This window comes from Acanthochromis polyacanthus, chromosome 9, assembly GCF_021347895.1.
Source record: "Acanthochromis polyacanthus isolate Apoly-LR-REF ecotype Palm Island chromosome 9, KAUST_Apoly_ChrSc, whole genome shotgun sequence".
NCBI classification, from domain to species: Eukaryota; Metazoa; Chordata; class Actinopteri; family Pomacentridae; genus Acanthochromis; species Acanthochromis polyacanthus.
The window spans coordinates 27,266,674-27,276,799 of NC_067121.1; the positions used below are offsets into that span (position 1 = coordinate 27,266,674).

General features: G+C 40.8%; 1 protein-coding gene across 3 annotated transcripts; it reads left to right on the top strand.

Annotated features, from left to right (window-relative positions):
* The first annotated feature begins 326 nt into the window (after positions 1-326).
* On the top strand, positions 327-9,433 carry mau2 (MAU2 sister chromatid cohesion factor). 3 transcript variants are annotated; one of them, XM_022197578.2, is made up of 19 exons: positions 328-736; positions 916-933; positions 1,041-1,106; positions 1,291-1,386; positions 1,472-1,566; positions 1,649-1,676; positions 1,782-1,937; positions 2,423-2,569; positions 2,659-2,749; positions 2,827-2,930; positions 3,078-3,155; positions 3,308-3,373; positions 4,278-4,361; positions 4,465-4,514; positions 4,604-4,681; positions 4,788-4,899; positions 5,015-5,105; positions 7,506-7,636; positions 7,734-9,433. In XM_022197578.2, exons 1-19 carry the CDS (start codon positions 503-505, stop codon positions 7,806-7,808), a joined length of 1,800 nt encoding a protein of 599 aa, XP_022053270.1. In that variant the 5' UTR covers positions 328-502; the 3' UTR covers positions 7,809-9,433. The 3 variants fall into 3 exon arrangements, with proteins under 3 accessions (XP_022053272.1, XP_022053270.1, XP_022053271.1); XM_022197579.2 differs by having other exon boundaries at positions 7,509-7,636; XM_022197580.2 differs by lacking the exon at positions 916-933 and having other exon boundaries at positions 327-736.
* Positions 9,434-10,126: the final 693 nt, after the last annotated feature.

Sequence of the window (10,126 nt, forward strand, 5' to 3'; positions counted from 1 at the left end):
TTTTTAAATAAATATAAAAGTGAATCGTCATTACTACTTATTTACAAGAATATAAATATTAATTTAAGCGCTCTGATTCGAACCTTGTAATTTTTCCCACCAATCAGAAGCGGTTGCCAGGCAGAACAGATCCACCTCAGTTTTTGTGGGCTTGGGTCGGAGGTAGTAAAAACATACTTTTTAAAGTCAGCTTTATCGGCAACATAACATTTCTAATCACAAATACACATTTTTTTCTTAAAAAAAATAGACCGTCGGTAAATGAATTTCCTCTTCCATCCAGCAGGTGGCGGGAATTCATCACTAACTTCCGCAAAACTTCCTGGGACGATCCAGACTACGCATGCGCAACACCCGCTTGGCGCTGGTTCTCAGATTCGCGCAAATGACTGAAAGCAGCGGGGAGACAGGCTGGAGCTGAACGCTGGCTTGGTGGACGTCGTCCCAGCGGTGGATTGATACGTTTTTGTTGTTTTTGTTTTTGTCTCCGGACGTAGTCGGAATGGCAGCGAGCACAGAGACCCCGGAGCCCTGGTACCTGGCCCTGCTGGGCTTCGCAGAACATTTCCGCACGTCGAGTCCGCCGAAGATCCGTCTCTGCGTCCACTGTCTGCAGGCGGTGTTTCAGTTCAAGCCGCCTCCGAGGGTCGAGGCCCGGACTCACCTCCAGCTGGGCTCGGTGCTTTACCGACATACAAAGAACAGCGAGCTGGCCCAGACTCACCTGGAGAAAGCGGTGAGCAGAAGCCATGTTTGTGTCTGATAGATAGCAGACTGTGGTACGATGAGGTACTAGTAGAGACATGAACACCGGTGTGTGATGCTTTTATGATCACTGCAGCAGCTCTCAAAATCCATTCTCACTGTGATGCTGACTCTAATATTGTGCTTTCTTTATTTGGTTTCATTCTTCAGTGGTTTATATCACAACAAGTATCCTTATAATGCATAACACGAATATGCATACAAACTTCTACCAAATGTGTTACCCCAGCATCAATGCATCTCCTGTTTTTATATTCCTTAATAACGTCAATCAGATCTCTCAATTTGAAGACGTCAAGTTTGAAGCTGCGAGTATTCTGTCGGAGTTCTACTGTCAACAGGTAGGTTCATCTATCTCATGACATAGTATCATGTAGTACTAATGCACTGCAAAAAGTAGTAGGAGGGAAACTTTAGTAAACTTGTATAAATGCATGTTAGGTTAGAACTTCCATACGTAAATAAGTAAAATAATGCAGATTCTGTTACAGATGTTACTTGTACTTACTGGTTTCTTTATTTAAGAATTTGGTGGACTCTGCAAAACCAGTGCTGCGGAAGGCCATCCAGATTTCTCAGCAAACTCCATACTGGCACTGTAGACTGCTCTTCCAGCTGGCAGTAAGTAGTGTCATGCATTGCAAACTTATTTGGTTAACTGTTTGGAGCATGTTTAATTTAGGAATGATGATCTTCTCTTTGTCAGCAACTGCACACACTAGAGAAAGATTTAGTGTCTGCCTGTGACCTCTTAGGAGTGGGTGCAGAGTATGCAAGAGTCATGGGATCCGAATACACAAGGTAAACAGATTAGATTTGTGTTTGATCACACTAAGACTGTGGTTGTGCATTGTCTCACATTCAGTTTGATGTTTTCTTTCAGATCTCTGTTCTTATTAAGTAAAGGGATGGTAAGCTTAAATCATCTGTTTCTCATTAAATGTGCTCAATACGTATTATTTGTGCCTTTCCACTGTGCAGTTCTGTCAACCGTATGTGCATTTGTGACTCTGCAGCTGCTGCTGATGGAGAGGAAGCTGAGCGAGGTGCACCCGCTACTGACGCTGTGTGGGACCATTGTTGAAAACTGGCAGGGAAACCCCATTCAGAAGGAGTCTTTGAGAGTTTTCTTCCTGGTGCTGCAGGTTACACACTACCTGGATGCTGGACAGGTGCAACAGCATACCCATATTTCATTACTGACTGTCAGTGTTATACCAATATCAAGGCTCAGATACAGAACTGTAATAACTGTAATATTTTTTCACTTTTCCTCCAAAAATTTGAAACTGTTAATCGAGAATCAAGAATCTACATTGTCATTAAGTTTACGCATGATGAAATTTTGATGGGTGATTCCCAGCTGTAAATAAAAAAAAATTAAAAAAGACACTCACTATATACAGATAAAATAAAATACTCAAAATATATAAACCTGTTAACTGAATTAGTGCAATGCCCCATAACTCTAACTTGTACCAAAAACTTGTGCTCTTGTGTAAAGCGATGGATTCGATTGTAAATTGGTGTTGTACCTAGTCGTAAATTACTGCTTAATGTGCGTGCTTTGTAGTCAGCTTCATAATGGTATAAAAGTAACTAACATTGTAGATTAGATTTAATGCTCAAATAGTCCTTCTGTGTGTATTGGGTGTAGGTGAAGAGTGTGAAGCCATGTCTGAAGCAGCTTCAGCAGTGTATCCAGACCATCTCCACCCTCCACGATGATGAGATCCTTCCCACTAATCCGGCAGCTCTCTTCCACTGGCTCCCCAAAGAGCATATGTGTGTGCTAGTGTACCTGGTGAGAGTTTGTCACACCCACACAGCTTCTAAAAGAGTGTAATGTTCTGAAACGGCAGCCCAAAACGTGTCTTGTTTTTTGTACAAAAGGTGACAGTGATGCACTCCATGCAGGCGGGCTACTTGGAGAAGGCACAGAAGTACACAGACAAAGCGCTCATGCAGCTGGAGAAGCTGAAGAGTAAGTGTGCTGGAATACGCTCCCCCTTGATGACAGTGTTAGTGAATCAACTCTGATCCATCTGTGTGTTCTCAAAGTGCTGGACAACAGTCCCATCCTGTCCACGTTCCAAGTCATCCTGCTGGAGCATATCATCATGTGCCGGCTGGTTACTGGACACAAGGCCACAGCCTTACAAGAAGTGAGTCATCAGCTGTAGAGATCCATCTGCACATTGCCACATAGTTGTTGATGCTGAAAGAAAGCTCAGATTCTACAACACCAACGTTCTCTGGAGAGAGTCTGAATTTTCCGGCTGTAGGTTAAGCTTTTGATGAACTGTTTTCAGATTTCTCAGGTTTGTCAGCTCTGCCAGCAGTCACCCAGGTTGTTTACAAATCATGCTGCCCAGCTGCATACATTGTTGGTAAGTCCACACACAAAGAAAACCCAGACATTTGGACCTTTCCTCATTTCTCATTGATAGTTTTTTTCTAAAAGCCTTGGTTCCAAACTAAAGTAGCTACAGAACTACTTGTGATATGAACTCTTTTCTCTTTTCCTCTTTTTTTCTGTCAGGGCCTTTACTGTATCTCTGTGAACTGCATGGATAACGCTGAGGCACAGTTCACTGCTGCACTACAGGTGAGTTTCATATAATCTCTGTTAGATTTTTTTTCTGCCTTTGGATTATGACCAGGGTGGCAACATGTTGTCAAAAAAAAAAAACAGCGGCCATCTGCCTCTTTTCTTGCCACTCAAGAATTTATTCTTGTGTCCAAATTGTCTGAGAACCATCGATGAAAACAAAGAAATCCAGAGTTATTCCAGTAGCCATGTCTCTGTGAAGCATCTTACAGTGCAGTCACAAAGTTCCTTTATTTCTCACTAGGGCCGTTGGCTTGTCCATCTAACTGTCCAGTGACCTGACTTGTCCTGGCTTGTGTGCACCTGGCTCCCTTCCCTCATTGCTTTGTTTCTCGCTGCAGAGAGCAGCGCTAAAGTCTCCCAATGAGCATGTCTAGAGACAGCACAGTTCAAAAAAAGTCACCAGCAGTAATTCACACAATTTGGACAAGAAAAGAAAAGTTAAAAGAAGGTGAAAAAGTTAGAAAAGATTGCTATGGGGTTTGAACTCTGTCTGAACTCTTGTCTTTATCCAGAAATTGGAAACTCACTGGCATGTTTTTTCCCGCACAGAGAAAATGCTGCTGCCCTCCTAAAGAGATTTTAGCCAGTGTCTCTAATTGCAAATAAAAAACTCATCGCCTTTCCTGTGTACAGACTGATCTTAATGTCAGGTCTAGCCATAACCCAAAGACACATTCTGAGCCACGATAAGCTTGAGCAGAAAGTCTGAAATACATTGGCTATTAGTATATTGGTATTAGTTTCTGAAAAGTGAAAATTTTTGAAAACACAAAGTAACCATGTACCAGCAATGACTATAAAAACTGTAAACATGTCAAAAAGGATTCATTTGGGGTATAAAAGCTCCGACTATGAGATCCAACTCAATTGTCAGCATTTCTCTTCTTTCTTGTCTTAGATGACAACACATCAGGAGCTGTGGACATTCATTGTGACAAACTTGGCCAGTGTTTACATCCGTGAAGGGAACAGACATCAAGAGGTTTGGAAACTGCTGCTGCTTCCTCAAGCATTTAAACATGTACAAAACATATAGGTCTGTTTTTTCAGTGCTCATTCTTTCAACTCACTTTTTGAATCCACAGCTGTACAGCCTTTTAGAGAGGATTAACCCTGATCACAACTTTCCTGTCAGGTAACTAAATACAGTGTGGACAACAACACATCATGAAAACGTATTCCATGTTCATGTGTTTTGAAACGCTGTAATTTTGTCTTCTTCAGCTCTCATTGTCTACGAGCTGCAGCGTTTTACATCAGAGGGCTCCTGTCTTTCTTCCAGGGACGTTACAACGAGGCCAAGTAAGCACAGCTACTGTATAATGTTAATATGTGTACTGTAAAAGTGGTTTCTCCTTGTCATTTAGTTTACAATAAGAGACATTAACATGTCAGTTTGTATCAACAGAAGATTTCTAAGGGAGACTTTGAAGATGTCTAATGCCGAGGATCTAAACAGGCTGACAGCCTGCTCACTAGTCCTACTGGGTCACATCTTCTTTGTTCTAGGCAACCACAGGGTGAGTCAACAAGTCACCGTATGTCCTATCTGTTAGACTACACATGCTGTTGTGCGGTTATCTTTGGACTGCAGGTGTGATCTTGATTGCTTGTCCGGTTCTGCATGTTCTTTAGGAAAGTAACAATATGGTGGTTCCTGCCATGCAGCTGGCCAGCAAGATCCCTGACATGTCTGTGCAGCTCTGGTCCTCTGCTCTTCTCAAAGGTACAACTATCAGCCAGAAGATCTAAAAATGTCCAAGTGTAATGTCCAGCTGTGAGCCTCTTAACAGCTGAAATGCTGTTTGAAAATATGTCTTGCAAAAAAATAAATAAATTTGTCCTCTACAGATTTAGTTTACATTTTGGCCCAAAGGGGGCACAAGAAGCAAGCGTACAGAGTGTCCCAAAATAGAATGGCTTCAACCTAGAGTATGCACTGAGTTACCAGTTTATTAGGTACACGTAGCTTAAGCTAATGTAGACCAATCCAAAGGTTCTGCAGAATAAATATCCATATGAAGGTTATAATGATTCATTTGTGTTAAAACTGGTTTGCAGTTGTCCTGATTCAATGTTATGATCAATTTGGATGCAGTTTGCGGTGCTGTTGAACTGTGTTGAGTTCTACAACCATATTGTTCTGTCTGCTATGCAGCCTGCCCTCATATAATATAAAACTGATCCAACTCTATGGAGAAAAAGCAGAGACATGTGTCAGTATATTATAGTACACTTCAAGAGTTCTCTTCTCAAAAATGCGCTGACACAGAAAGCGAACATTAGGACTGTCATGAATTCGATTTGTATCACAGGAGTGTGTATTAGACTGCATTAGTTTTAGCTTGGTGTACCTAATAAACTTAGCCTAGCCGCGCTAGACAACCCACGGCAACGAATTTAATTCTCTGCCAGGGTGGGTCTAGTTACCCTCCATAAGGCTCGAGGCTGGATTCTCCTAAAACTGGCCGGACGAATCACCATGAAGTGTAGAGTCAGAAGGCGGGCGTAACGAAGTGACGACAGAGGCGTGACGATTCTGACAGAAACAACCGGCGCACAATAAACGGGTATCTTTCGACTCGGCTTTGGCCACAGCCCTTAAAGATTTGAAGCTAAAATTCAACTTGAAAGATAAACAAAGGACGGCACTGAAGTGTTTCATTGAGAAGAAAGACGTGTTTGGACTTATGCCGACGGGATATGGCAAATCCTTAATATACCAGTTGGCTCCGCTGGTTGGGAAGCTAATGGGACTTAGCCACAATCCGCCGGCGCTCTAGCAACTACGTCAGCCTATTCGTTGCACTGATTGGTTGTATACCTACCCAATTGCTGCAGAGTGATTTGATAGACAACCTTTTAGCCCGCCTCCCTCCCTGTCAAGCGGCCCTAGACCCTTGTGCCTTCAGAAACATGGGTCTAGCGCGGCTAGGCTATAATAAACTGGCAGTAGAGCATAAACCCTCATTGGGACAATTTGGTGTGAGCATATTAACTGTCATCCAACCAAATTCACATTGGCAGTATAAATACTAGAGTTACTTTTGAAGGAGAAAAGCACTACATCAACAATCTTCCAGGACTAATCCTTTTTTGTTCCTTTTTTTTAGTGTTTGTTGTGTGAACACTGCTGCATTTTCACAACTTTGAATTTGCTCAGTCTAATGGAGACAGCCAGATACTGCTTTTTTTTTTTTAGCATTTATTAAACATTTACTCAGGTTCAGCTCCAGACTAACTGACACTATGACAAAGACGTTGTCGGTGTGGCTGCATTTTTTAAAAATATATTCAAATATTCAAGTGTATACTTTGCAAACCGTAGTTTGCATGTTACAGCTCAACAAACAACATGACATAACATCTAAAAACAACAGACGAACTTGTCTGGAATATATTCCTCAATAGTTTAAGTTATGGGATCACAAGTTGATATAGTTTGAGTCTGTTGTTATCATTTCAGTTTTAAAAAAATGAGGCACATAAGTACAATTTCAGTTAATCAAGATTTTCTTTAGTTGACTACAGATCTAACGTTGAGTCACAAATTAATAAATATCCAATCCCTTTGCGTAGCTGTCTGGCTGGTAGGAAGTATAAAGATAGAAGTGCAGGATGAACCAGCTGACAAATGCTACCATTTTTAGGCTCCCCCCTAACAGAGGACAGTTGCTCGTGATGTAATTTAGTTTCCTTGGGCCACACTTACACCATTTATTTTTATTTATTTATCTTTGTCCCCAAGGTAACTGGTTACATGAACACACCATGACATTACCTTAACATATCAACACACGTTTATATGTACAAAAACAACTGAGCAAATCAAAAATATTAAAGCTGTTTTTTTGTTTTCCATCCAACCATTTCATTCCAGTATTCCGCGAACAGAGAAGAGAGACTTACCCGTTTGTCATCCAGTTATAGCGTCAGTACATCACAGAGCAATGAGGCCACAGCTGAAGTAGAAGACAACAAGATTTAGGCAATACAACAAAGTGGGTCAAGAAACACGTAGTCCGACTGCAACAGCTACGTACATCTAAGCTGAGATCAGGCGTTCGGATCAAAAGTCGCAGGTAAACATGAACTATCATCAGTATTCATAATGGTCTTTTCTCAGCAGATCTGAACGAGGCCTGTGGAAACACCATGGACGCCCACGAGGCCGCCCAGATGCATCAGAACTTTTCCCAGCAGCTCCTGCAGGACCACATCGCAGCCTGCAGCCTTCCCGAACACAACCTCATCAGTGTAAGCACAACAATCATCAAGCCATACTGTAAACAGTGAGTCATCCCTCCCTGCTCGGGTTTTCTGAGAAACTTTTGTGTTCTGTGTTGCGTTCCAGTGGACAGACGGCCTCCCCCCCGTGCAGTTTCAGCCTCAGAACGGACCTACAACCAGCCTGGCCGGCCTGCTCTGAGAACGAGATGCCACACTGACAGGGAAAGTGAGACACACAGGAGCTGTTGCAGGAAGAGAGGAAAGACCGAAGCAGCTGATAAAATTGTAAGGAGAAATCGAGGGTAATGAAGTTAGAAAGAGAAGGCACACTGCGCTGTGTCATTTGGCAGACTTCCATTCGGTGCATTCCTTCACTTATTTGGGGCACTGGGGCATCAGGGCTGGTTTTTAGGTAACATATTTTCTACCACCTCAAAACACAATGAAAGAGTTAAATGAGAAAATTGCTCCCAGTGTCAGATCTATATGGTAAATCTGTTCTCTCTGGGGTTTAGCTAACTTAGTTTGGCACAAAGGCTGGAAACAGCCAGTGTGGTTCTGTGCAGAGGTAACAGAATCCACCCAATAGCAGCTGTGAAGTCGCTGATTTACCGGCTCTATTTACAGTAAAATCGAAGTATTTGTTTTGTTCTCAAATGCTTAGCTTTTCCTGTTACACAAGTCTGTACCATTCATTTAGCTCATCTCCTAACTTCTTTTTGCAAGACTATCAGGGAAGTATTTTAGCTATGGGGACTGCAAAAGTAAAATTTAAAATTTTAATAGAAGCTTTTTTTCTTGAAGGTCAAATTACTGTTAAATTTTAACCACCCACTGGCCAGTCAGATACAGAGGAATTGGATGCAGTCTGTTGCTGTGCATGAACCTAATATCTGCCTTTTCAAAGCACCGGATGGCCAGTTCTGATACAGTATTAGTGAGGATACGCAGAATATATATTATACTAAATATCTGTAATGATCCTAATGTAGTATAGTGGTTTGTTTGATATGTACTTTGTTCACTCAAAAGGACAAACGTGTCTGTTGAGCTGAAGACCATTCAGAATTCGAGTTACTAGACCTTGGAATGAGCTGACCATAGAAACACTGACTTGCTTGACACCCGATAGTATTTAAAAATGTTTTGAGACTGCGATGCGTTAAAAAAAACTGTATTTTTTGACACTACGGCTCATTTAACTTGCCGCCTGACTGTTCTTTCCTTCAGATTTTTGCCTTTTCACTCTCACCACATTTTGTTCACAGTCAAGTAACAACAATAATATTTCTACTAAATAAGATTGACTCTTGCCTCTCTGTACATATGTTGTTTCATGATGAAACTCACATTTTTACCTTTTCCATGGAAGCATTTTTGAATAATAGTTTTTTCACTCAGTTCCTGTTTTACTCATTTCTTCCAGACGATGGCGGTATGAATCTGTATTTAAATAACTTATTTATTTAATGATGCTGATTTTCTTTGCTGGTATGGTTGGTTACAGTTTTGATATATTATCAAACACCTGGTAGGACTGTAATTTAGTCATGCCAATGTAGGAAATGTACAGTTTTAGTTTTATATAGTTACCACAGTTACACAGATTTCTGCACTGATATTTTTTTTTAACCAAACAAACTACTGAGTTTGGTCATCTGCATCTTAATTACTGCAATAAAACCGAATGACATTTATTATATTGACATTTTACAGCATGTTATAAAAGGAAATGTTTGATTTGTGTTTTCCCCGTTCTCATTTTAGCTGCTTAAATTTGACACTTGTATGACTTTTTTTATAAATAAAAATTCAAAAATTCAATGACTTGATTTTTTTTTTTATTGGATAAGTCTGTAAAGCTTGATTTACTGCTGCACATGAAACATGAAAACAGTGGAATTGGTAATGAATATAGAGAGATGTAGATGCTTTGTGTACTCCTGCACTTGTATATTACTGCATTTATAATAAATAAACACGGCCCAACGCTGATACCTGATAGTGGAAGAAGTAAAGTGGGTGGAGTAGATAACAGTGATTGGGTTTTTAATGTGCAATAAAGTCAAAGTGCTGCTTTGTACAAACACATACAGTGCACTCTACATCACAGCTAACCATTATGCAAAGCATGCTGTCATGTTTAAATTTGAAGGATTTTCCTTTCCAGTTCATCAGTGCATCCATTGGTTTCCATTACTTTCTGTACATTAGAGGAAACTGTAAGAAGACTCTTCAGTTCTTACTGTGAAGCGATTGCTGCATTACTTTATGCCAGGGTTACTTTCTGTTATGATAATGGAGAGTATAGGCATGAACTGCACTCCCGCTGCATGCTTGGCAAATGGAAATGTATGAAAATATGAAAAAACACATTCAATTGTATTCAGCTTCATAGCATTTGTTTGAAAATGCTGCTTCAAAATGTGTGCATGTGTGTAGTCAGAGAGCTTAAACTTTTAAAGAACGCTCCTTTAAGGCCACACATGGTAGATTTATACTGAAAATCTGAGTGCA